The sequence below is a fragment of the Pleurodeles waltl genome, chromosome 10 (genome assembly GCF_031143425.1).
Source record: "Pleurodeles waltl isolate 20211129_DDA chromosome 10, aPleWal1.hap1.20221129, whole genome shotgun sequence".
Lineage (NCBI taxonomy): Eukaryota > Metazoa > Chordata > Amphibia > Caudata > Salamandridae > Pleurodeles > Pleurodeles waltl.
In genome coordinates this window covers 67,805,965-67,833,189 of record NC_090449.1, presented here as the reverse complement: position 1 = coordinate 67,833,189, position 27,225 = coordinate 67,805,965, and the positions used below count along the sequence as shown (strand labels likewise).

General features: G+C 47.8%; 1 protein-coding gene across 2 annotated transcripts in view; it reads left to right on the top strand.

Moving 5' to 3' along the window:
* Positions 1-27,225, top strand: part of RBBP6 (RB binding protein 6, ubiquitin ligase) — a 388,917-nt gene that overhangs the window by 191,024 nt on the left and 170,668 nt on the right. For both annotated transcript variants that reach the window (XM_069209694.1, XM_069209695.1), the window contains exons 8-9: positions 6,979-7,151; positions 7,361-7,464. In XM_069209694.1, the coding sequence (XP_069065795.1) occupies positions 6,979-7,151; positions 7,361-7,464 (277 nt within the window). The remainder of the gene's footprint in view (positions 1-6,978; positions 7,152-7,360; positions 7,465-27,225) is intronic.

Genomic DNA, 27,225 nt, shown 5'->3' with positions numbered 1-27,225 from the left:
TTTAGGTATGCTGACATGAAGTTGGTACCTCTGTCAGACACCACCTCCTTATGGAAACCCACTCTGGTAAAGATACCAATGAGGGCCTTGGCTACTGCAGGGGCAGTAGTCGACCTAAGGGGAATAGCTTCAGGATCCCTAGTAGCATGATCCACTACTACTAGGATGTACATATTTCCTGAGGCTGTGGGAGGTTCCAGTGGACCAACTATGTCCACACCCACTCTTTCAAAGGGGACCCCCACCACTGGAAGTGGAATGAGGGGGGCCTTTGGGTGCCCACCTGTCTTACCACTGGATTGACAGGTGGGGCAGGAGAGGCAAAACTCCTTAACCTTCTGGGACATATTGGGCCAGTAGAAGTGGTTGACTAACCTCTCCCACGTCTTGGTTTGTCCCAAATGCCCAGCAAGGGGAATATCATGGGCTAAGGTCAGAATAAACTCTCTGAACGACTGAGGCACTACCACTCTCCTAGTGGCACCAGGTTTGGGGTCTCTGGCCTCAGTGTACAGGAGTCCATCTTCCCAATAGACCCTATGTGTTCCATTTTTCTTGCCCTTGGACTCTTCAGCAGCTTGCTGCCTAAGGCCTTCAAGAGAGGGACAGGTTTCTTGTCCCTTACACAGCTCCTCCCTTGAGGGTCCCCCTGGGCCTAAGAGCTCAACCTGATAAGGTTCAAGCTCCAAAGGCTCAGTTCCCTCAGAGGGCAGAACTTCTTCCTGAGAAGAGAGGTTCTCTTTTTCTGACTGTGTTGCAGTTGGTTTCCCAACTGACTTTCCTTTTCTCTTGGTAGGCTGGGCCATTTTTCCAGACTCCAGCTCTACTTTTTCACCCAGTGCCTTGCATTGTGCTCTTGTTTTTACACACACCAGTTCAGGGATACCCAGCATGGCTGCATGGGTCTTTAGCTCTACCTCAGCCCATGCTGAGGACTCCAGGTCATTTCCAAGCAGACAGTCTACTGGGATGTTTGAGGAGACCACCACCTGTTTCAGGCCATTGACCCCTCCCCATTCTAAAGTTACCATTGCCATGGGATGTGCTTTAGTTTGATTGTCAGCATTGGTGACTGTATAAGTTTTTCCAGTCAGGTATTGGCCAGGGGAAACCAGTTTCTCTGTCACCATGGTGACACTGGCACCTGTATCCCTCAGGCCCTCTACACTTGTCCCATTAATAAAGAGCTGCTGCCTGTATTTTTGCATGTTAGGAGGCCAGGCAGCTAGTGTGGCTAAATCCACCCCACCCCCAGAGACTAGAGTAGCTTCAGTGTGGACCCTGATTTGCTCTGGGCACACTGTTGATCCCACTTGGAGACTAGCCATTCCAGTGTTACCTGGATTGGAGTTTGGAGTGGAACTTTTCTTGGGACAGGCCTGGTCTCCAGTTTGGTGTCCAGACTGACTACAGTTTCGACACCAGGCCTTTTTGGGATCAAAGTTTTTACCCTTGTACCCAGGATTGTTTTGTGAAGAGGCTCTGGGCCCACCCTCCTGTGCAGGTTTTTGGGGGCCTGTAGAAGACTCTTGACTATTTTTATTTTTGGCTGTCTCACCACCCTTCCCCTGGGGAGGTTTTGTGACCCCTTTCTTTTGGTCACCCCCTGTGGAAGTTTTGGACACCCTAGTTCTTGACCCAATGGTCCGCCTTCTTTCCCAATTCTTGGGGAGAAATTGGTCCTAGGTCTACCAGATGCTGATGCAGTTTATCATTGAAACAATTACTTAACAGGTGTTCTTTCACAAATAAATTGTACAGCCCATCATAATTACTTACACCACTGCCTTGAATCCAACCATCTAGTGTTTTCACTGAGTAGTCTACAAAGTCAACCCAGGTCTGGTTCAAGGATTTTTGAGCCCCCCTGAATCTAATCCTATACTCCTCAGTGGAGAATCCAAAGCCCTCAATCAGGGTACCCTTCATGAGGTCATAAGATTCTGCATCTTTTCCAGAGAGTGTGAGGAGTCTATCCCTACACTTTCCTGTGAACATTTCCCAAAGGAGAGCACCCCAGTGAGATTTGTTCACTTTTCTGGTTACACAAGCCCTCTCAAAAGCTGTGAACCATTTGGTGATGTCATCACCATCTTCATATTTAGTTACAATCCCTTTGGGGATTTTCAACATGTCAGGAGAATCTCTGACCCTATTTATGTTGCTGCCACCATTGATGGGTCCTAGGCCCATCTCTTGTCTTTCCCTCTCTATGGCTAGGATCTGTCTTTCCAAAGCCAATCTTTTGGCCATCCTGGCTAACTGGATGTCCTCTTCACTGGGGTTATCCTCAGTGATTTCAGAGTTGTTGGTCCCTCCTGTGAGGGAACCAGCATCTCTGACTATCATTTGTGGAGTCAGGGCTTGAGAAGCCCTGCTCTCCCTAAGTAGGACTGGAGGGGGGGAATTTCCCTCCAAGTCACTATCTTCATCCTCTGAGTTGCCACCCTCAGAGGGGTTGGCCTTTTCAAACTCTGCCAAAAGCTCCTGGAGCTGTATTTTGGTAGGTTTGGGGCCTATTGTTATTTTCTTTAGTTTACAGAGTGACCTTAGCTCTCTCATCTGTAGATGGAGGTAAGGTGTGGTGTCGAGTTCCACCACAGTCACATCTGTGCTAGACATTTTGCTTCTAAAAGTTGGAATACTTTTTAAGAATCTACAACTAGTTCTAGGTTCTAATTCAAACTTTTACAAACTTTTAAACCCTAAAAGAAATGCTAAACAGGATCTAACACAAGGCCCTAGCAGGACTTTTAAGAATTTAGAAAACTTTTCAAATTGCAAAAATCAATTTCTAATGACAATTTTGGAATTTGTCGTGTGATCAGGTATTGGCTGAGTAGTCCAGCAAATGCAAAGTCTTGTACCCCACCGCTGATCCACCAATGTAGGAAGTTGGCTCTGTATGTGCTATTTCAAAGTGAGGAATAGCATGCACAGAGTCCAAGGGTTCCCCTTAGAGGTAAAATAGTGGTAAAAATAGATAATACTAATGCTCTATTTTGTGGTAGTGTGGTCGAGCAGTAGGCTTATCCAAAGAGTAGTGTTAAGCATTTGTTGTACATACACATAGACAATAAATGAGGTACACACACTCAGAGACAAATCCAGCCAATAGGTTTTGTTATAGAACAATATCTTTTCTTAGTTTATTTTAAGAACCACAGGTTCAAATTTAACATGTAATATCTTGTTTGAAAGGTATTGCAGGTAAGTACATTAGGAACTTTGAATCATCTCAATTGCATGTATATTTTTCAAGTTATTCACAAATAGCTATTTCAAAAGTGGACACTTAGTGCAATTTTCACAGTTCCTGGGGGAGGTAAGTTTTTGTTAGTTTTACCAGGTAAGTAAGACACTTACAGGGTTCAGTTCTTGGTCCAAGGTAGCCCACCGTTGGGGGTTCCGAGCAACCCCAAAGTCACCACACCAGCAGCTCAGGGCCGGTCAGGTGCAAAGTTCAAAGTGGTGCCCAAAACGCATAGGCTAGAATGGAGAGAAGGGGGTGCCCCGGTTCCGGTCTGATTGCAGGTAAGTACCCGCGTCTTCGGAGGGCAGACCAGGGGGGGTTTTGTAGGGCACCGGGGGGGACACAAGTCCACACAGAAATTTCACCCTCAGCAGCGCGGGGGCGGCCGGGTGCAGTGTAGAAACAAGCGTCGGGTTTGCAATGTTAGTCTATGAGAGATCAACGGATCTCTTCAGCGCTGCAGGCAGGCAAGGGGGGGCTTCCTCGGGGAAACCTCCACTTGGGCAAGGGAGAGGGACTCCTGGGGGTCACTTCTGCAGTGAAAGTCCGGTCCTTCAGGTCCTGGGGGCTGCGGGTGCAGGGTCTTTTCCAGGCGTCGGGACTTAGGTTTCAGAGAGTCGCGGTCAGGGGAAGCCTCGGGATTCCCTCTGCAGGCGGCGCTGTGGGGTCTCAGGGGGGACAGGTTTTGGTACTCACAGTCGTAGAGTAGTCCGAGGGTCCTCCCTGAGGTGTTGGTTCTCCACCAGCCGAGTCGGGGTCGCCGGGTGCAGTGTTGCAAGTCTCACGCTTCTTGTGGGGAGTTGCAGGGTTCTTTAAAGCTGCTTCTTGAAACAAAGTTGCAGTCTTTTTGGAGCAGGTCCGCTGTCCTCGGGAGTTTCTTGTCGTCGTCGAAGCAGGGCAGTCCTCAGAGGATTCAGAGGTCGCTGGTCCCTTTGGAAGGCGTCGCTGGAGCAGAGTTCTTTGGAAGGCAGGAGACAGGCCGGTGAGTTTCTGGAGCCAAGGCAGTTGTTGTCTTCTGGTCTTCCTCTGCAGGGGTTTTCAGCTGGGCAGTCCTTCTTCTTGTTGTTGCAGGAATCTAATTTTCTAGGGTTCAGGGTAGCCCTTAAATACTAAATTTAAGGGCGTGTTTAGGTCTGGGGGGTTAGTAGCCAATGGCGACTAGCCCTGAGGGTGGGTACACCCTCTTTGTGCCTCCTCTCAAGGGGAGGGGGTCACAATCCTAACCCTATTGGGGGAATCCTCCATCTGCAAGATGGAGGATTTCTAAAAGTTAGTCACCTCAGCTCAGGACACCTTAGGGGCTGTCCTGACTGGCCAGTGACTCCTCCTTGTTGCTTTCTTTGTTCCCTCCAGCCTTGCCGCCAAAAGTGGAGGCCGTGGCCGGAGGGGGCGGGCAACTCCACTAAGCTGGAGTGCCCTGCTGGGCTGTGACAAAGGGGTGAGCCTTTGAGGCTCACCGCCAGGTGTCACAGCTCCTGCCTGGGGGAGGTGTTAGCATCTCCACCCAGTGCAGGCTTTGTTACTGGCCTCAGAGTGACAAAGGCACTCTCCCCATGGGGCCAGCAACATGTCTCTAGTGTGGCAGGCTGCTGGAACTAGTCAGCCTACACAGACAGTCGGTTAAGTTTCAGGGGGCACCTCTAAGGTGCCCTCTGGGGTGTATTTTACAATAAAATGTACACTGGCATCAGTGTGCATTTATTGTGCTGAGAAGTTTGATACCAAACTTCCCAGTTTTCCGTGTAGCCATTATGGTGCTGTGGAGTTCGTGTAAAACAGACTCCCAGACCATATACTCTTATGGCTACCCTGCACTTACAATGTCTAAGGTTTTGCTTAGACACTGTAGGGGTACAGTGCTCATGCACTGGTACCCTCACCTATGGTATAGTGCACCCTGCCTTAGGGCTGTAAGGCCTGCTAGAGGGGTGTCTTACCTATACTGCATAGGCAGTGAGAGGCTGGCATGGCACCCTGAGGGGAGTGCCATGTCGACTTACTCGTTTTGTCCTCACTAGCACACACAAGCTGGCAAGCAGTGTGTCTGTGCTGAGTGAGAGGTCTCCAGGGTGGCATAAGACATGCTGCAGCCCTTAGAGACCTTCCTTGGCATCAGGGCCCTTGGTACTAGAAGTACCAGTTACAAGGGACTTATCTGGATGCCAGGGTCTGCCAATTGTGGATACAAAAGTACAGGTTAGGGAAAGAACACTGGTGCTGGGGCCTGGTTAGCAGGCCTCAGCACACTTTCAATTGTAAACATAGCATCAGCAAAGGCAAAAAGTCAGGGGGCATCCATGCCAAGGAGGCATTTCCTTACACCCATGCATCCTTGCGCTCTTCAATTTCTCTCCTGGAATGTTGCTTTCCTGGTAGCAATTACTTCCTTAAGGAGAGTTAGTGGAATTCAAGCATTCACTTTAGAAGAACCTTTCTTCCAAATTCACAAACACAAAATAGTACTTAGGAGAAATCGAAAATGTCTACCCAAAGTGGTTTCACTTTTTCACTTTAATCAGTCAGTGGAATTGCCAGTCTTCTTTCCACAGCCAGATCCAGTTGCTGAAAGAGCTCTCCACACTCCTGATCTCAAAAAAGCTCTCTTTTATTATATAGACAGAACAAAAGATTTTAGAAAATGTAAACAACTTTGTGTGGCTTTTCAACAGCCTTGTAAGGGTAATCCTATTTCAAAACAAGGATTGGCCAGATGGATAGTAAAGTGTATTCAAACTTGCTATCTTAAAGCTAAAAGGCAACTATTAGTAACTCCTAAAGCACATTCTACTAGAAAGAAAGGAGCTTCAAATATGCCAATGGCAGACAAATGCAAAGCAGCCACATGGTCCACACCACACACATTTAATAAACACTACTGTGTGGATGTGCTATCTCGCCCACAAGCAAATGTTGGTCAAGCAGTGCTTAAAACACTATTTCAAACTACTCCAACTCCTCCAGGCTAGCTACCACTTATTTTAGGAGGAGACTGCTTTTCAGACTATGCAAAGCATGTGTATCTGCAGCTACACATGCTGTCAAATGGAAATTGTCACCCTGTGTACATCTGTTCATGGCATGTAGTGCTGCAGATTCACATGCGCCCTCCCTCCTCCCCAGAAGCCTGTTTCCGTTGTGGTACTTTCTTTATGTAAATATGTATATACATTGCATGGACATCTTGTCTTTATATATATATATATATAGATAGATAGATAGATAGATAGATAGATAGATAGAGAGAGAGATATATATATAGATAGATGACAGACAGATAGATGTGTACATATACATTTCTTCACTCCTTACTTCACCCTCCTGCGGGAAAACAATCCAAGAAAGGAGTGTATGCCATGCCCATGCACACTATCACCGAGAAGAGTCACCACTCGATCTCGTGACTCGAAAAAGCTTCTTCAAAGAAAAACAACTTGTAACACTCAGAGCCCAACACTAGATGGCGTACTTATGCAAAGCATGTGAATCTGCAGCAGTACATGCCACAAACAGATGTACACTGGGTAAGTGACATTTTCCATATATACACACATTTGCGTGTGTGTCAATGTATGAATATTTAAGTTGAAATATTGTCTGTTTTTCTAGATATACAATAATGGGATTTTCTATTTTGGAAGACTACTCTAAATTATAACTACAGCTTCTTGGTATAGACTTACATTGGTTAACCTTGGCTTTATCTGTGTCCACTATTTGATTTTTAGAGAGGCTTATGCAATGGGAAAGAAAGAAAAACCTCCTTTTCTACCTGAAGATCCTTCCTCCTCCTCAGAAGATGATGATCCAATTCCTGACGAGCTGTTGTGTCTCATCTGCAAAGACATAATGAACGATGCTGTTGTCATCCCTTGTTGTGGAAACAGCTATTGCGATGAATGTAAGCCAAATGCAGTTGTAGGGGGTATAATGCTGCTGTTTATGTAGAAAGCTATTGTGGGTTAAGTATATAGGAGACAGCCAGAGTATCCTAAAAAGGTGCCTGTTATGCTGTTTTGTACATACATACTCTGACACATTCAAGTGTTATTTAAACTATAAGTCTTTAAAAAAACTATAGCTCTCTAATTTATAGTTTTTTGTTCCCAGGTATTAGATCATCCCTGCTAGAATCAGAGGATCATATGTGCCCAACCTGTCATCAGACTGATGTTTCTCCAGACGCTTTAATAGCCAACAAGTTTTTGCGACAGGTATTTTCACTGTTACAATAATCACTTCTACTTTAGACTGTAGAAATGCATTGTCTGTCCATTCCTCCTTCTATTTTGAAAATATGAAACAGCTTTTTGGTACTTTAAAAATAATTTGTTTTAATCACTATGGCAATTCATATTTGTGTATTTACTTGTCATCTGCATGTATTTGACAGCATGCTGTCCTTTGCAGCCTGGTGTTGATAGTGCAAAGCACTGGCAGCCCCCTTTTTGCACTCAAAAGGTAGATCTGAATCTAGCGCGTGCATCTTGCTTGCAAGACTGTTGTGTACCTTAAAGGGCCTGGTGTGCACCATTTGTTGGTTTGCGTGGCACTCTGCTTTACAGCCTCGCAATTCGTCCTCTGAAGGCCAGGCATCATTTCTGTTCCTCTCTGCGGTGCCGGGACCACGCACAACTTCTAATTCCATGCAAACAGAAAGACAAACAAAATTGCAAAGTTTTCTTTTTTTTTTTCTTTTTCTTTTTTTTAATACCTTTCTTTTATTTTGCCATGTCTTTTTTTCATTTTCCACTCATTTATTTCTTTGTTTTTACTTGTGGGTGCTCTTCTCTAAAGATTATCTCTTTCGAAATAATGCAGTGCAACACCATTTATCATGTGTAATTTATAAAATTATGCCTTATCATGTAGTCATGCAGTACACCCCAATCCACCCCAAATCACACTTTTACCTTACACCAATCCAACCCAGTCCAACTCATTCCAGTCCTCCCAACCCACTCCAATTCTCCCCACTTTAATCCAAAACAATGTGTCCCACTCCAATTCAAAACAATATACCCAACTCCCACCTTCCCTACTCAGTACAAAACAATTTGCCCCACTCCAGTCTAAAACAATCTGCCCCAATCCAAAATAGTCTGCCCAACTGCAATTTACTGCACTCCAATTCAAAACAATCTGCCCCATTGCAGTCCAAAACAATCCACTCACTCCAGTCTACCTCACTCCAATCTGCCCCACTTTAATCCAAAACAATCTGCCCCTCTTCCAGTCCGTCCCACTCCAATCCACAACTATCTATCCCACTTAAACCTGCCTCACTCCAATCTGCCCCACTCCAAAACAATATGCCCGCTCCATTCCAATCCACTCCACTCCCATTCATTCCACCCCACACAACCCAGTCCACCCCACTCCTATCCACACTAATAGTCTGACCACTCCATTCCTGAAAAGTCTGCTCCAAACCAAATAAATCTGCCCATTTGAATCCAGAACAATCTGCCCCAATCCAAAACAACCTGCCCCACTTCAGTCCAAAACACTCTAATTTCAATTTGCCCCACTCCAATCCCAAACAACCCAGTCCAATCCAAAACAATCTGTCCCAATGCAATACACCTCACCCCAGTCCAATCCATCCCACTCAAACCCAGTTCACCTCACACAATCCACCCCACCGCAGTCCATCCCACCCCAATCCAGTTCAGTCCAATCCAGTACACCCCACCCCAATCCAGTCGACCCCACTACAGTCCACCCCAACCTACTCCAGTCCATCGCACCCCTATACCACCATCCTACCCAGTCTATCCCCACCAATCCAACCCACCTCACTGCTGTCCATCCCACCCCACTTCAAATCCACCCGACTCCAACCCACCTCACTCCAATCCAGTCAACCCATACCACCTCTGTCTATCCCACTCCAATACAATCTACATTCATCCACCTTACTCCAGTCCATTCCACCCCACTCCAAGACTTTAATCTACCCCACTTCAATCCAGTCCACCCTTTCCAATACATCCACCCGACTCCAGTCAATGCACCACATTCCAATCCACACTAATTCATTTCAGCCCACCCCATCTAAACTACCCGAAACCACCACTCAGTCCAATCCACCTCACTCCAGCCCTCTACACTCCTTCACCCAAACCCGACACACCCCAGTCCACCCCAAGCCAATTCACCTCACCTCAATGCAATCCACCCCACCTCAGTCCACCCCTCTACACTCCAATCGAGTCCAGACAGCCTACCCCACTCCAGTCCGCCCTACCCCACTCCAGTCCACCCAACTCCAGACTAATCCACTCACCCCACCCCAATCCACCCTACCTCATCCCAGTACAGTCCAGTCCACCCCGTCCATCCAATCCAACACACACCCCACCTAATTTGAGTCCAACCCACTCCACCCACCACATTCTAATCCACCCCTCTTACTCCAATCCACCATACCCTATTCCACTCCATCCACTCTATACCAATCCAGTCCACACCATTCCATTTTATCTAGCCCGGTCCACTCAAATCCATCCAGCCCACCTCTAGGAAGCTGGCTCTCTATATAATGCACTAAAATGAAGTAGTCTGTGCAGAGAGTCCAGTGGATCCACAATTGGTTTGCAGAGGCAAAAGTAGATAGGTCTAATGCTCTGGTTGTGGAGAATTTGTTCTCACAGAGGCAATAAATGACACCCGTTCAATGTATAAATCTGAGACCAATTTAGAAAAATAACACTTCTATATACATTTTGAACCAAAGAACTTTGTTTTAAGTTAAGTACGTTTTTCAGGAGGTACTTTACAGTTTCAAAAGTCAACACAGTGCATTTTCAGAGTTCCCAATGTTAACCTATGGAGGAAAACAGGGTTCAGCAAACACACATTTATCAACGACTTAAGAGGCCAATCTCCGAGGGTTAAAGTAAGTACTGTGCACTGGTCAGAACCACACCTGCAGGTCACACCGGGTGTGTAAGGAAATGCCTCCTTGGCATGGTTACCTCCTGACTTTTTGCCTTTGCTGATGCTATGTTTTGATTTGAAAGTGTGCTGAGGCCTGCTAACCAGGCCCCAGCACCAGTGTTCTTTCCCTAACCTGTACTTTTGTTTTCACAATTGGCACACCCTGGCATCCAGGTAAGTCCCTTGTAACTGGTACCCCTGGTACCAAGGGCCCTGATGTCAGGGAAGGTCTCTAAGGGCTGCAGCATATCTTATGCCACCCTGGGGACCCCTCACTCAGCACAGACACACTGCTTGCCAGCTTGTGTGTGCTGGTGAGGACAAAACGAGTAATTCGACATGGCACTCCCCTTATGCTTATCACTTCCCCCTTGCAGGAGCTGTAACACCTGGCGGTGAGCCTCAAAGGCTCACCCCCTTTGTTCCAGCACCACAGGGCATTCCAGCTAGTGGAGTTGCCCGCCCCCTCCGGCCACGGCCCCACTTTTGGCGGCAAGGCCGGAGGAGATAATGAGAAAAACAAGGAGTTGTCACTGGCCAGTCAGGACAGCCCCTAAGGCAACCTGAGCTGAAGTGACTCTGGCTTTTAGGAATCCTCCATCTTGCAGATGGAGGGTCCCCCCAATAGGGATAGGAATGTGACCCCCTCCCCTTGGGAGGAGGCACAAAGAGGGTGTAGCCACCCTCAGGGCTAGTAGCCATTGGCTACTGCCCTCCCTGACCTAAACACACCCCTAAATTCATTCTGTATTTAGGGGCTCCCCTGAACCTAGGAACTCAGATTCCTGCAACCTAAGAAGAAGAGGACTGCTGAGCTGAAAAACCCTGCAGAGAAGACTGAGACACCAACTGCTTTGGCCCCAGCTCTACCGGCCTGTCTCCCCCCTTCGGAAGAAAACTGCTCCAGCGACGCTTTCCCCAGGACCAGCTACCTCTGAATCCTCAGAGGACTGCCCTGCTCTAAAAGGACCAAGAAACTCCAGAGAACAGCGCCCCTGTTCACCCAAGACTGCAACTTTGTTTCCAAAGAAGCAACTTAAAGACAACTGCATTTCCCGCCAGAAGCGTGAGTCTTGCATCTCTGCACCCGACGCCCCCGACTCGACTTGTGGAGAACCAACACTTCAGGGAGGACTCCCCGGCGACTCCGAGACTGTGAGTAACCAAAGTTGTCCCCCCTGAGCCCCCACAGCGACGCCTGCAGAGGGAATCCCGAGGCTCCCCCTGACCGCGACTGCCTGACTCCCAGATCCCAACGCCTGGAAAAGACTCTGCACCCGCAGCCCCCAGGACCTGAAAGATCGGAACTCCAGTGCAGGAGTGACCCCCCAGGAGGCCCTCTCCCTTGCCCAGGTGGTGGCTACCCCGAGGAGCCCCCCCCCTTGCCTGCCTGCATCGCTGAAGAGACCCCTTGGTCTCCCATTGATTCCAATTGAAAACCTGGTGTGTTTTTGCACACTGCACCCGGCCGCCCCCGTGCTGCTGAGGGTGTACTTTCTGTGCTGACTCGTGTCCCCCCCTCCCCCTGGTGCCCTACAAAACCCCCCTGGACTGCCCTCCGAAGACGCGGGTACTTACCTGCTGGCATACTGGAACCGGGGCACCCCCTTCTCCATTGAAGCCTATGCGTTTTGGGCACCACTTTGAACTCTGCACCTGACTGGCCCTGAGCTGCTGGTGTGGTAACTTTGGGGTTGCTCTGAACCCCCAACGGTGGGTTACCTTGGACCCAAACTTGAACCCCGTAGGTGGCTTACTTACCTGCAAGAACTAACAATTACTCCAGTATTGGAACTTTCATAGATTCACATGCTTGAATCATTCCCCGTCGTCGAGATGGGAGTCCCGGTATAATTTTCATAAGTAATGTTAAAACATATTGAAGAGAAAAAAGGCCCTAGGCCTCTTCAATTTGATAGTCTATCAGTCATTATGTAAAAAGGACCAAACTTGATCCTCCACCAATCAGGCGACAGCACCCTTCAGAACCTCCTGAGAGAAGCTCTAGCACCTCAGATTTTCTACCGCACGTCGTGCTAGGGAGTCTCCTCAGAGCTCTGCTCTGTTTTCACACCTTTATTCAACTCTTTTTCTCTCAGAGAAACTCAATTATTTTGTCAGCTATTTACCAACTATGTCTGACAAGGAAAAGAAAAGTCTCTTTAGAGACTGCAAGACTTGTGGGAAGAAAAGACTTCATTCTGAAGATCCTCATCAAGATTGCATTTACTGCCTCTATCCAGATCATTCAGCCAAAGACTGTAAGATTTGCCATACTTTTTCTTCTCAAACCTTAAAGGATAGAGAAGGCAGATTACTAATATGGCTGCAGAAACTGAAGCATAGGAAGGATCCAGTTTCTGGTTCTGAGAGTGAGGAATCTTCCACTTCCAAGAGATCAACTAAAAGGGCAAGATCACGCTCTAGATCTCCCTCACAAACCTCAAGGAAAGCCCTCAAAAAGACTGTTTCAGGGTCTTATAAGGGTCGCAGCCTATCCTCTTCCCCAACTAGACTCAAGTAAAGAGGGAAAGAAACATTCTTCCAGTTCTGAGAGGCACAGTGAATCCTCATCTGTTCCACCATCTATGCCTTTCAAAAGACCATCTTCTGTGACTGGAAAAAAGTCCTCGTCGACGGATTCCCCGTCGATGGCACCGTCGGTGGGCGCATTGCCGACGACTCTAGCAACTTCAAGTATTCCGTCGTCCATGGCTCCATCGGCGACTTCGTCGATGAGTACACCACCGTCGACGAGAACTACAACGACGACTTCAGCGTCGACGACCGTATACACCTCTTCCTCGTCGACGGCGCTTACGTCAGTGTCAGCCTTACCGTCGACGGTAGAATCGTCGGCGAAGCTTGCGGCTATTAAAATAACAGTGCGTCCAGCATCGACGGCACCGTCTACGACAAAGTACACGTCGTTGACGACACCGTCGACGAGGGAAAAATACCAAAAAAGAACGGAAAAGTTAACTCCAACCCACACTTCACCTAGTAAGGTATCCTCACTGGTACCAGTACATCTTTTGGAGGGAGATGAAGATTCGGACGAAGATGGGCCTTTTGGTACAGCTCACAGCCCCTCTGAATTAAATGTAAAATATCAGGAAGAGGAGGAATTTGAGGAAGCTTATGATCCCCAGGCCTCCTTGGAGCATCAGCAGTATCAACAGGGAGCGTATATCCCTTCCGACCTGCTTACTGGCCTTAGAGCCATGTTGGTGGATTACAATAGAAGGTTCCCTCCAGAGGGAGAACAACCTCATCCATTGCCCATTTCTGGTCCTTCTACTCCACATCAAAGACCGACGTCTTTGCACCTCACAGATGTGGCTACCCCAGACATGACAATTCCCCAGGACACTGACATCTCAGATGGAGATCAAGAAGAAGGAGAGCTCATAGATACTCACTCAGAGTGGGACGAGTATATTATTCCTGCTCCATCTTCTCCTTCTCATTCGAAGGTGGAGTCCCCACCTGAAGACATTGGGAGGCTTTCATAATCTTTTAGAGAGGGCAGCCAAGCGTTTTGCATTACCGCTACCAACGAAGCAAACGGATTGTTTCCTTTATGATTTTAAAGAGCCCTTTCAGAAGTCTGTGAGTTCCATCCCGATGGTGAACTATTTGTGGGAAGAGGGCCTTAAAGTCATGACTAGTCCAGTGTAAGGAAATGCCTCCTTGGCATGGTTGCCCCCTGACTTTTTGCCTTTGCTGATGCTATGTTTACAATTGAAAGTGTGCTGAGGCCTGCTAACCAGGCCCCAGCACCAGTGTTCTTTCCCTAACCTGTACTTTTGTATCCACAATTGGCAGACCCTGGCATCCAGATAAGTCCCTTGTAACTGGTACTTCTAGTACCAAGGGCCCTGATGCCAAGGAAGGTCTCTAAGGGCTGCAGCATGTCTTATGCCACCCTGGAGACCTCTCACTCAGCACAGACACACTGCTTGCCAGCTTGTGTGTGCTAGTGAGGACAAAACGAGTAAGTCGACATGGCACTCCCCTCAGGGTGCCATGCCAGCCTCTCACTGCCTATGCAGTATAGGTAAGACACCCCTCTAGCAGGCCTTACAGCCCTAAGGCAGGGTGCACTATACCATAGGTGAGGGTACCAGTGCATGAGCATGGTACCCCTACAGTGTCTAAATAAAACCTTAGACATTGTAAGTGCAGGGTAGCCATAAGAGTATATGGTCTGGGAGTCTGTCAAACACGAACTCCACAGCACCATAATGGCTACACTGAAAACTGGGAAGTTTGGTATCAAACTTCTCAGCACAATAAATGCACACTGATGCCAGTGTACATTTTATTGTAAAATACACCACAGAGGGCACCTTAGAGGTGCCCCCTGAAACTTAACCGACTATCTGTGTAGGCTGACTAGTTTTAGCAGCCTGCCACAAACCGAGACATGTTGCTGGCCCCATGGGGAGAGGGCCTTTGTCACTCTGAGGCCAGTAACAAAGCCTGCACTGGGTGGAGATGCTAACACCTCTCCCAGGCAGGAATTGTCACACCTGGCGGTGAGCCTCAAAGGCTCACCTCCTTTGTGCCAACCCAGCAGGACACTCCAGCTAGTGGAGTTGCCCGCCCCCTCCGGCCAGGCCCCACTTTTGGCGGCAAGGCCGGAGAAAATAATGAGAATAACAAGGAGGAGTCACTGGCCAGTCAGGACAGCCCCTAAGGTGTCCTGAGCTGAGGTGACTCTAACTTTTAGAAATCCTCCATCTTGCAGATGGAGGATTCCCCCAATAGGGTTAGGATTGTGACCCCCTCCCCTTGGGAGGAGGCACAAAGAGGGTGTACCCACCCTCAGGGCTAGTAGCCATTGGCTACTAACCCCCCAGACCTAAACACGCCCTTAAATTTAGTATTTAAGGGCTACCCTGAACCCTAGAAAATTAGATTCCTGCAACTACAAGAAGAAGGACTGCCTAGCTGAAAACCCCTGCCGAGGAAGACCAGAAGACGACAACTGCCTTGGCTCCAGAAACTCACCGGCCTGTCTCCTGCCTTCCAAAGATCCTGCTCCAGCGACGCCTTCCAAAGGGACCAGCGACCTCGACATCCTCTGAGGACTGCCCCTGCTTCGAAAAGACAAGAAACTCCCGAGGACAGCGGACCTGCTCCAAGAAAAGCTGCAACTTTGTTTCCAGCGGCTTTAAAGAACCCTGCAAGCTCCCCGCAAAAGGCGTGAGACTTGCAACACTGCACCCGGCGACCCCGACTCGGCTGGTGGCGATCCAACACCTCAGGAGGGACCCCAGGACTACTCTAAGACTGTGAGTACAAAAACCTGTCCCCCCTGAGCCCCCACAGCGCCGCCTGCAGAGGGAATCCCGAGGCTTCCCCTGACCGCGACTCTTTGAACCTAAAGTCCCGACACCTGGGAGAGACCCTGCACCCGCAGCCCCCAGGACCTGAAGGACCGGACTTTCACTGGAGGAGTGACCCCCAGGAGTCCCTCTCCCTTGCCCAAGTGGAGGTTTCCCCGAGGAATCCCCCCCTTGCCTGCCTGCAGCGCTGAAGAGATCCCTAGATCTCCCATTGACTTCCATTACAAACCCGACGCTTGTTTCGACACTGCACCCGGCCGCCCCCGCGCTGCTGAGGGTGAAATTTCTGTGTGGACTTGTGTCCCCCCCGGTGCCCTACAAAACCCCCCTGGTCTGCCCTCCGAAGACGCGGGTACTTACCTGCAAGCAGACCGGAACCGGGGCACCCCCTTCTCTCCATTCTAGCCTATGTGTTTTGGGCACCACTTGGAACTCTGCACCTGACCGGCCCTGAGCTGCTGGTGTGGTGACTTTGGGGTTGCTCTGAACCCCCAACGGTGGGCTACCTTGGACCAAGAACTGAACCCTGTAAGTGCCCTACTTACCTGGTAAAACTAACAAAAACTTACCTCCCCCAGGAACTGTGAAAATTGCACTAAGTGTCCACTTTTAAAACAGCTATTTGTCAATAACTTGAAAAGTATACATGCAATTTTGATGATTTGAAGTTCCTAAAGTACTTACCTGCAATACCTTTCGAATGAGCTATTACATGTAGAATTGGAACCTGTGGTTCTTAAAATAAACTAAGAAAAGATATTTTTCTATATAAAAACCTATTGGCTGGATTTGTCTCTGAGTGTGTGTACCTCATTTATTGTCTATGTGTATGTACAACAAATGCTTAACACTACTCCTTGGATAAGCCTACTGCTCGACCACACTACCACAAAATAGAGCATTAGTATTATCTATTTTTACCACTATTTTACCTCTAAGGGGAACCCTTGGACTCTGTGCATGCTATTCCTTACTTTGAAATAGCACATACAGAGCCAACTTCCTACATCCAGCAACTGTCATAGCAGTTTTGCCACGTCTAGACAAGAAATACAAAGCTCCCGATGATGCCCCAGCATGCTTGACAGGCCATCCTCCTCCAGATTCGGTAGTAGCTCAAGCGGCTCAAAGGAGATCAAAGAATCCTTCTGCTCCGATTTCCGGGCCCCCAGATAAGGATGGTAGAAGGCTAGATAACATAGGAAAGAGATTCTCTTCTATGGCCAGCCTAGTTCTGAGAGCTGCCAACTCCTTGGCTATTTTGTCTCGATATGACAGACAGCTTTGGGCAGATATTGCACCCTTTATTACTCAGCTGCCGGAAGACGTAAGATCAGAGGCAAATAAGACGATGCAAGAGGGTCAACGCGCGTCTGCAGAGCTGATAGACTGCGCAATGGATATAGCGACCACTGCTTTCAGACAGCTAGCAGGCGCTGCTGTATTAAGAAGGCAGGGATGGCTCAAAGCCACTTCCTTTCGTCCAGAAGTCCAGAATAAGATCCTAGACTTACCCTTTGATGGCCAAGCGTTATTTGGGAAACATGTGGACGAAGCCCTACAGTCAATTAAAACAGACACGGACACTGCAAGGTCACTAGGAACCCTGCAATATCGGAAGTCGTCCTTTCGCCCTAGGGGGCGTGGCCAGCCTTCTTACAGAGGAGGGTATCAACAACAGCGATACTCTTCCTACCCATCATCGTCACAACAATTTCGGCCGTACTATTCCCAAAGACAATCGACTCAACCGGCTTATAATAGGCCGGCAGGCCGTGGACGCTCAGCCCGCCCTGCTAGGGATGCAGCTCGTAGAACCTGACGTCCTCGAGGCTCCGGCTATGCCCAGTCCTCCTCCTGTCACCTTGGGCGGAAGAGTTTCCTTATTTCTCAGTCAATGGCAAACTATTACGTCAGACAAGTGGGTCCTACAATTAGTGGAACGGGGCCATACTTTAGAATTTGTCCAAAAACCTCCCTCCAACCCTCCCTGCAGGACTCCTTCAAGATACCCTCAACAACTCAAAGAAGAGGTCTACAAGCTCCTTCTCAAGGGAGCTATAGAGAAAGTGCCTCGGAATCAACAAGGAACAGGATTTTATTCCAGGTTCTTCATAATTCGAAAAAAGTGGAAGGATTGGAGACCGATCCTCGATTTAAGGCAACTAAATGTATACCTAAAGAAGCAATCGTTTCGAATGATCAGTCTGCAAGACGTCCTTTTGCGTCTCAATCAAGGAGATTTTATGTCATCACTAGACCTCAAGGACGCATACTTCCACATACCAATCCACCCTGCCCACAGAACATTTTTTAGATTTACCGTAGCCGGCAGCCATTATCAATATTGCGTCCTTCCCTTCGGGCTCAAATCAGCCCCAAGAATATTTACCAAGTGCCTAGCACCGGTGGCAGCCTTTCTCAGGAGAAGAAAGCACCAGGTCTTTCCATACTTCAGACGACTGGTTGATAAAGGCAAAGACTTACACGAGAGCACACAAGTCAACAAGAAGGTGCGTTTCCTTGCTGACCAATCTCGGATTCACAATCAACTGGGAGAAGTCCAACCCTCTACCAGGCCGCAGCATTACTTTTCTGGGAGCGGAACTGAACACGGACTCCGGCATCGCATGTCCCACGGTAGAGAGACAACAAAGGTTACTAACCCTAGGAAGTTTCATACAAAGAAGACGAAAGGTTACAGTCCGTCTCTTCAAATCTCTATTGGGCATGATGTCTTCATGCATACCTCTGATCCCTTTGTGTCGGCTAAAGATGCGCCCCTTGCGGGAGCAGCTAAACCGTCAATGGCTTCAAGTATCAGGAACTTTCGAAGACCAGATACAAATTACTCCGACAATTCTCAAAACCCTCAAGTGGTGGTCTCAAAAGCATCATCTCTCAATTGGCCTCTCGTTTCTTCAACAACCAGCCCCGTGGACCATAACAACAGATGCCTCACTGGAAGGCTGGGGCACAGTATTACAGGACCTGAAGATAAGTGGCAAATGGCCAACTCATCTGACATCAAGACATATCAATTGGCTAGAACTCAGGGCAGTGAACCTCGCCTTACAAGCGTTTCTCCCAAAAATCCAGGGATCGCGAGTGGTGATAAGAACGGACAACACTACTACGATGCACTATCTCAACAAACAAGGAGGTACAAGATCTCTCACCCTCTCCAGGGAAGCCCAAGCGATCTGGCACTGGGCCTCGCAGCAAGGCGTCACAATATCGGCAGTGCACTTGCCGGGAATAAACAACAAGGCAGCGGATGCACTCAGCAGGCAGAAATCAGACTGCCACGAGTGGGAACTAGACCAGACGATACTCACCCAGATTTTTTCTCAGTGGGGAACACCAACAGTGGATCTGTTTGCGAAGAAGACCAACGCCAAATGCCAGTTCTTCGCAAGCTGGCATCACGAAAAGGTATCTTGGGGGAATGCGTTTTCGATAGTCTGGTCCGACATCTTTGCTTACGCCTTTCCTCCCATTCCGTTGATCCCAAGGGTCCTCACGAAGATGAAAACAGAACCGTACACTCTCATACTGATAGCCCCGTACTGGCCGCGCCAACATTGGTTCACAGAGCTCCTCATTCTCTCAGTCAAGCCTCATATTCCGCTGGAGCCGTTACCTCATCTACTAACAATGAACGGCCAAGTTCGACACCCCGATCCGCAGTCAATGCGGTTGGCGGCATGGCTCCTCACCACTGAGAATTTGCGCATTTGAATATCCCGCAGGACTGTAGAGATATTTTGTCACAGGCCAGAGCGGATAGCACGAACAAGGCGTATCAGTGTAAATGGAAGAGATTCTGTACCTGGTGTCATCAGTGTCAAATCGACCCGTTTCTTTCACCACCAGAAGAGATTTTGCCTTATCTCTTAGAGTTAGCTCGATCTGGCCTGGCACATTCGTCCATTAAAGTTCATGTAGCAGCCATAGCTGCATACAGGCGTTCGGATGACACACCCTCGCTCTTCTCGGCTGATTAAAAGATTTTTAAAAGGATTATTCAGGGTTTACCCTCCTTTCAGACCTCCACCTCCTTCGTGGAACCTGAACATTGTTTTGGCGCAAATGATGAAGCATCCGTTTGAGCCAATCCACTGTGCGTCCCTCAAGCATTTATCGTGGAAGGTCGCCTTGTTAATAGCCCTTACATCAGCTAGGCGGGTCAGTGAGGTACAAGCGCTCTCCATCCAAGAGCCTTTCCTACAGTTGAAACAAGATAGACTACTAATGCGCACTAACCCGCATTTTATTCCTAAAGTTCCGTCACACTTTCACATTAACGAACCTCTGGTTTTCAAGTCTTTTTTCCCTCGTCCATCTACTCCAGCGGAAAGAGCATTACATTCGCTAGATGTGAAAAGATGCGTTCAATTTTATTTGGACAGGTCAAAAGTGTTTCGGCGCTCTAATCAGCTATTTGTGGCGTACAGTGCCCCTAGGAAGGGGTACCCACTATCCAAGCAGAGTATTTCAAGATGGATCGCCTCTGCTTTTCGCTTCTGTCATCTAGCAGCGGGCAAACCTTTGCAGTCATCTGTGCATGCTCACTCGACGAGAAAGGTCTCGTCGTCAACGGCACTGTTTGCCGGAGTGCCCTACAAGACATATGTAGGGCAGCAACATGGAAGAGCTGCCATACCTTTACTAAACACTATTGCTTGGAGTCCCTCTCGCATGGAGAGGTAGCAGTGGGCCAAGCGGTTCTCAGGAATCTCTTCAGGTGAAGGTGAGCCACTTCTCCTACATCCCTCCATCCTAGAAAAGGTATGCACTTTAAAAAATGTATCTAAAAATAATACAATACTGGTTTGTTATTCAATTTTCATCATGTATCTTCATAGGAATATTCCTATTTATATTAGAGATAAGAAGATACTTATATGGTTTTATATATATATATATATATATATATATATATATATATATATATATATATTTGTGTGTGTATATATATATATATATATATATGTGTGTGTATATATATATATATATATATATATATATACGTGTGTATACATAGATGTGTAGATATGTATATGTAGATATAGAGAGACAGATGTCAGTATGATTATATGCTTCATTAATTTATACATGATGATGATAAGGTTTTGTGGCATAAGATAACCTGTTTATCAAAGTGGTTGTCATTTTTCAATGTGCATAGTTATTGCTTGCTACTCTGATTCAAGCATGTGAATCTATGAAAGTTCCAATACTGGAGTAAGAAAACAAGTTACTTACCTGTAACTGTAGTTCTCCAGTTTTGGAATCTTTCATAGATTCACATGCGACCCACCCACCTCCCCGGAGAAGCTCACTTCACCTCTTTCTGTCTAGCAGTACATATACTCATAGTAATATACGCACTTGTGCGTTGAAAATCTGAGGTGCTAGAGCTTCTCTCAGGAGGTTCTGAAGGGTGCTGTCGCCTGATTGGTGGAGGATCAAGTTTGTTCCTTTTTACATAATGACTCTGATAGACTATCAAATTGAAGAGGCCTAGGGCCTTTTTTCTCTTCAATATGTTTTAACATTACTTATGAAAATTATACTGGGACTCCCATCTCGACGACGGGGAATGATTCAAGCGTGTGAATCTATGAAAGATTCCAATACTGGAGAACTACAGTTACAGGTAAGTAACTTGTTTTCTTACTTACCTCCCCTAGGAACTGTTAAAATTGCACTAAGTGTCTAGTTTTAAAATAGCTATATGTGTTTTATTTGAAAAGTATATATGCTATTATGATTATTCAAAGTTCCTAAAGTACTTACCTGCAATACCTTTCATGCAAAGTATTACATGTAGAATTTGAACCTGTGGTTTTTAAAATAAACTAAGAAAAGCTATTTTTCTATACAAAAACCTATTGGCTTGGAATTGTCTCTGAGTTCCTGATTTATTGCCTGTGTGTATGTACAGCAAATGCTTAACACTACTCCTTTGATAAGCCTACTGCTCGACCACACTACCACAAAATAGAGCATTAGTATTATCTCTTTTTGCCACTATCTTACCTCTAAGGGGAACCCTTGGACTCTGCATAATGTTCCTTACTTTGAAGTAGTGCATACAGAGCCAACTTCCTACAGGGTGCAACTGTGGCGGCTGCGTGCAGGGGTGCAGTTAGGTGTTGGGTGCCCCATGCATTTCAATGGGCGTTTGGTCCTCGGGAAGAAAGGCTGCAGGCTCTGGCCAGGGGGCCAGTCAGACAACAAGCAGGTAGGCCAAAGACTTGAGATGTCCTTGAAGGTAGGTGCACCGTTGGTCCTTGTCTTCAGGGCCCAGGGCGATGGATGCAGGGGTGTCCTTTGGTGTCGGGTTTCATCGTCCAGGAGTACTTGTGGTCAAGTGGTCCTGTGTGTAGAAGCTGCAGGCGTTGTCTTAGTCCAGCATGTGGTAAACCAAGCTGGACTTGAGCTCAGGGCTACTGGGGGAAGTTGTTGGCACCAGTGGCCGACCTCATTTGGTGTCTGGTGCAGTGGTTGCTGTAGGTGTCTGGTTTTCTCTCACCACCAGGTTGCAGGAGAGGGGGACCCATCCAGGGGCTACTGGTGACTTGGATGAGTCCAGGAGAGGTGACACTCTGATGGACTCTAGCTCAGAACAGCTGGGGAACCCTGTTGTTATCTTTGGTGGGCTTCCCACCGGCTTGAGGTTGTTGGGTGCAGAGGTTACTTCAGGTATTGAGTTTCCAGGCTGCAGAGTCCTTGTGTACTTTGTTGCTAAGCAGGTCCGCTGCTCATGGTAGTCTGTCTTTTTAGAAGGCAGGCAGACTTCTTGGGTTTCTCGGAGCTGCAGAACAAGTCTTTCTACAGAGTTCAACGAGGGCAGCAGGCAGGCTGGAAGGGTTGGTATTGGGTCAGCTGCTTTTTTCTTCCTCTTCTTCTGAGGGGCAACTTTTTTTTTTTTTTTTAACCTTCTTAGGTAGTCAGGATCCGAGTTTAGGGGTGCCACCTAAATACTCAATTTACAGGCATTACAGGGAGTGCCATACGGTAACCAATCAGCTGACTACCTTTAGGGTGACTACACCCTTTCTATGAACACTTCCCTAACCCCAGTGGCCTAATTCTTTTCAAGCAAGATAGAGGAATTTGAAAAGTAGTGTCCACTTCAGCTCGTCCACCTAAGGGGTGAGACTGGCAAGAAGTGGGCATTTCTTCTAATTGAACTAATTTTCTCATCTGTTCTGCTGCCAGAAGCTGGGTCAGGACAGGGGGACTGGTAATCTCTGCCCTTTGGAGAGACCTGGGTTGCATTTTAAAGGCGGCAAGGCCTTTGAAGCTCCCATCCCTGGATGTCCATCCTTCTCTGGATGAGGTGTTATCACCTTCCCCCCAGAGCAGGCCTTTGTTCTGGGCTGCTGAGAGCGGTGGCTCTCACAATTAGGGGCCCAGAACTCTGTCTAGGGTGGCTGCACTGGTTTAGACCAGTTAGTGAGCACACCATTAGCTGGGTAGGTTTTCAGGGGGCTCCTCTGAGGTTCCCTCTGTGTGCATTTATTAATAAATCCATGACTGGGATCAGTGAGGGTTTATTATTCTGAGATGTTTGATACCAAACATCCCAGGATTCAAAGACACCATCATATAGCTTGGGAACTTATGCTGACCAGAGTCCTGCACATGCATTTAAAATAGCTTTCCCATTCACTTACTATGTCTGACAATTGACAAAGACATAGCAAGGGCATATCTGCTTGTGCAGATAAGCCCTCACAAGTACCTTGATGCACCCTGACTTAGGGGTGACTTGCACTGGGTGCAGATGCAGTGATAGGGGACTTGGCACACAGTGGCGTGTGACAAGTTGTGTTTTTAATTTAGCCAGCTCCTCCAAAAGCAGTCTGTCATGGCAGTGCTTGCTTAAGGGATTTGCCTGTTGGGCAAAACTCTGCAGTTTTGGGGAAAGACATCTGGCACTGTGTACATGATTAGCAGGGACCCAGTGCACTAATAGTCAAAGCCACATCTGAATCCAGGCAAAACGTGGGGGCTAACCATCTCAAAAAGGGTGCTTTCTCACACCATCCCATCCTGCCCACCCCACTCCGATCCATTCACCCCACTCCCGTTCAGTGAATCCAATCCACCCCACACCAGTCCAATCTAATCCACCTACTCAACCTCACCCCGCCCCAGCCATATCACTCCAATCCAAACCACCCCCCAATCCACCTCAATCACAGGGGTGTGGAATTTAATAAAATATCTACTTTTCCATGGGACAAGTTGCTTCATAAGTCGACTTGTCCTGTAATAAAAAATCCACTTATCCCTTTGGAGCCACGTAGCACAGCAATAATTTATGGCAGCATTGCTTAACACTACACTCTGATAAGCCTACTGCACGACCACACTACCACAAAATAAAGCATTAGAATTATATCTTTTTGCCACTATCTCACCTCTAAGGGGAACCCTTGGACTCTGTGCACATTATTTCTTACTTACTCACTTTAGTTACACTCAAATTGCATGGGTATCACAATTTGCTATTGTAAGGAAATGCCTCCTTGGCATGGTTACCCCCTGACTTTTTGCCTTTGCTGATGCTATGTTTTGAATTGAAAGTGTGCTGAGGCCTGCTAACCAGGCCCCAGCGTTCTTTCCCTAACCTGTACTTTTGTATCCACAATTGGCACACCCTGGCATCCAGGTAAGTCCCTTGTAACTGGTACCTCTGGTACCAAGGGCCCTGATGCCAGGGAAGGTCTCTAAGGGCTGCAGCATGTCTTATGCCACCCTGGAGACCCCTCACTCAGCACAGACACACTGCTTACCAGCTTGTGTGTGCTAGTGAGAACAAAATGAGAAAGTCGACATGGCACTCCCCTCAGGGTGCCATGACAGCCTCTCACTGCCTATGCAGTATAGGTAAGACACCCCTCTAGCAGGCCTTACAGCCCTAAGGCAGGGTGCACTATACCATAGGTGAGGGCACCAGTGCATGAGCACTGTGCCCCTACAGTGTCTAAGCCAAACCTTAGACATTGTAAGTGCAGGGTAGCCATAAGAGTATATGGTCTGGGAGTCTGTCAAACACGAACTCCACAGCACCATAATGGCTACACTGAAAACTGGGAAGTTTGGTATCAAACTTCTCAGCACAATAAATGCACACTGATGCCAGTGTACATTTTATTGTGAAACACACCCCAGAGGGCACCTTAGAGGTGCCCCCTGAAACTGTATCCAACTATCTGTGTAGGCTGACTGGTTCCAGCAGCCTGCCACACTAGGGACATGTTGCTGGCCCCATGGGGAGAGTGCCTTTGTCACTCTGAGGCCAGTAACAAAGCCTGCACTGGGTGGAGATGCTAACACCTCCCCCAGGCAGGAGCTGTAACACCTGGCGGTGAGCCTCAAAGGCTCACCCCTTTGTCACAGCACCACAGGACACTCCAGCTAGTGGAGTTGCCCGCCCCCTCCGGCCACGGCCCCCCACTTTTGGTGGCAAGGCCGGAGGAAACAAAGAAAACAACAAGGAGGAGTCACTGGCCAGTCAGGACAGCCCCTAAGGTGTCCTGAGCTGAAGTGACTCTAACTTTTAGAAATCCTCCATCTTGCAGATGGAGGATTCCCCCAATAGGATTAGGGATGTGACCCCCTCCCCTTGGGAGGAGGCACAAAGAGGGTGTACTCCCCCTCAGGGCTAGTAGCCATTGGCTACTAACCCCCCAGACCTAAACACGCCCTTAAATTTAGTATTTAAGGGCTTCCCTGAACCTAAAACTTTAGATTCCTGCAACTTACCTGAAGAAGAAGACTGCTGAGCTGAAAAACCCCTGCAGAGGAAGAACAGAAGACACCAACTGCTTTGGCCCCAGTCCTACCAGCCTGTCTCCTGCCTTCCAAAGAAACCTGCTCCAGCGACGCTTTCCAAGGGACCAGCGACCTCTGAATCCTCTGAGGACTGCCCTGCTTCAAGAAAGACTAGAAACTCCAGAGGACAGCGGCACTGCTCCAAAAGAACTGCAACTTTGTTTCAAGTAGCAGATTTAAAGACCCCTGCAACTCCCCGCAAGAAGCGTGAGACTTGCAACACTGCACCCGGCGACCCCGACTCGACTGGTGGAGAAACGCTTCAGGGAGGACCCTCCGGCGACTCTACGACTGTGAGTAACCAAAGTTGTCCCCCCTGAGCCCCCACAGCGACGCCTGCAGAGGGAATCCCGAGGCTCCCCCTGACCGCGACTGCCTGAACTCCATTTCCCGACGGCTGGAAAAGACCCTGCACCCGCAGCCCCCAGCACCTAAAGGAACGGAACTCCTGTGCAGGAGTGACCCCCAGGAGGCCCTCTCCCTTGCCCAGGTGGTGGCTACCCCGAGGAGCCCCCCCCCCCCCCCCCCTTGCCTGCCTGCATCGCTGAAGAGACCCCTTGGTCTCTCATTGAAAACCATTACAAACCTGACGCGTGTTTGCACACTGCACCCGGCCGCCCCCGCGCTGCTGAGGGTGTACTTTTTGTGCTGACTTGTGTCCCCCCGGTGCCCTACAAAACCCCCCTGGTCTGCCCTCCGAAGACGCGGGTACTTACCTGCTGGCAGACTGGAACCGGGGCACCCCCTTCTCTCCATTGAAGCCTATGTGTTTTGGGCACCTCTTTGACCTTTGCACCTGACCGGCCCTGAGCTGCTGGTGTGATAACTTTGGGGTTGCTCTGAACCTCCAACGGTGGGCTACCTTGGACCAAAAACTGAAACCTGTAAGTGACTTACTTACCTGTTAAAACTATCAATACTTTACCTCCCCCAGGAACTGTGAAAATTGCACTGTGTCCACTTTTAAAACAGCTTATTGTGTTTTATGTAAAAAGTATACATGCTAATGTAATGATTCAAAGTTCCTAAAGTACTTACCTGCAATACCTTTCAAATGAGATATTACATGTAGAATTTGAACCTGTGGTTCTTAAAATAAACTAAGAAAATATATTTTTCTATAACAAAACCTATTGGCTGGATTTGTCTCTGAGTGTGTGTTCCTCATTTATTGCCTGTGTGTATGTACAACAAATGCTTAACACTACTCCTTTGATAAGCCTACTGCTCGACCACACTACCACAAAATAGAGCATTAGTATTATCTCTTTTTGCCACTATCTTACCTCTAAGGGGAACCCTTGGACTCTGTGCATGCTATTCCTTACTTTGAAATAGCACATACAGAGCCACCTTCCTACATTGGTGGATCAGCGGTGGGGTACAAGACTTTGCATTTGCTGGACTACTCAGCCAATACCTGATCACACGACAAATTCCAAAAATTGTCATTAGAAATTGATTTTTTGCAATTTGAAATTTTTCTAAATTCTTTAAAATCCTGCTAGGGCCTTGTGTTAGTCCCTGTTAGCATTTCTTTTAGAGTTTAAAAGTTTGGTAAAAGTTTGAATTAGATTCTAGAACTAGTTTTAGTTTCTTAAAAAGTATTCCAACTTTTAGAAGCATAATGTCTAACACAGATGTGAATGTGGTGGAACTCGACACCGCACCTTACCTCCATCTCCAGATGAGAGAGCTAAGGTCACTCTGTAAACTAAAGAAAATAGCAATGGGCTCCAGACCTTCCAAACTACAGCTCCAGGAGCTGTTGGCAGAGTTTTAAAGAGCCAACCCCTCTGAGGATGACAACACCGAGGATGAGTA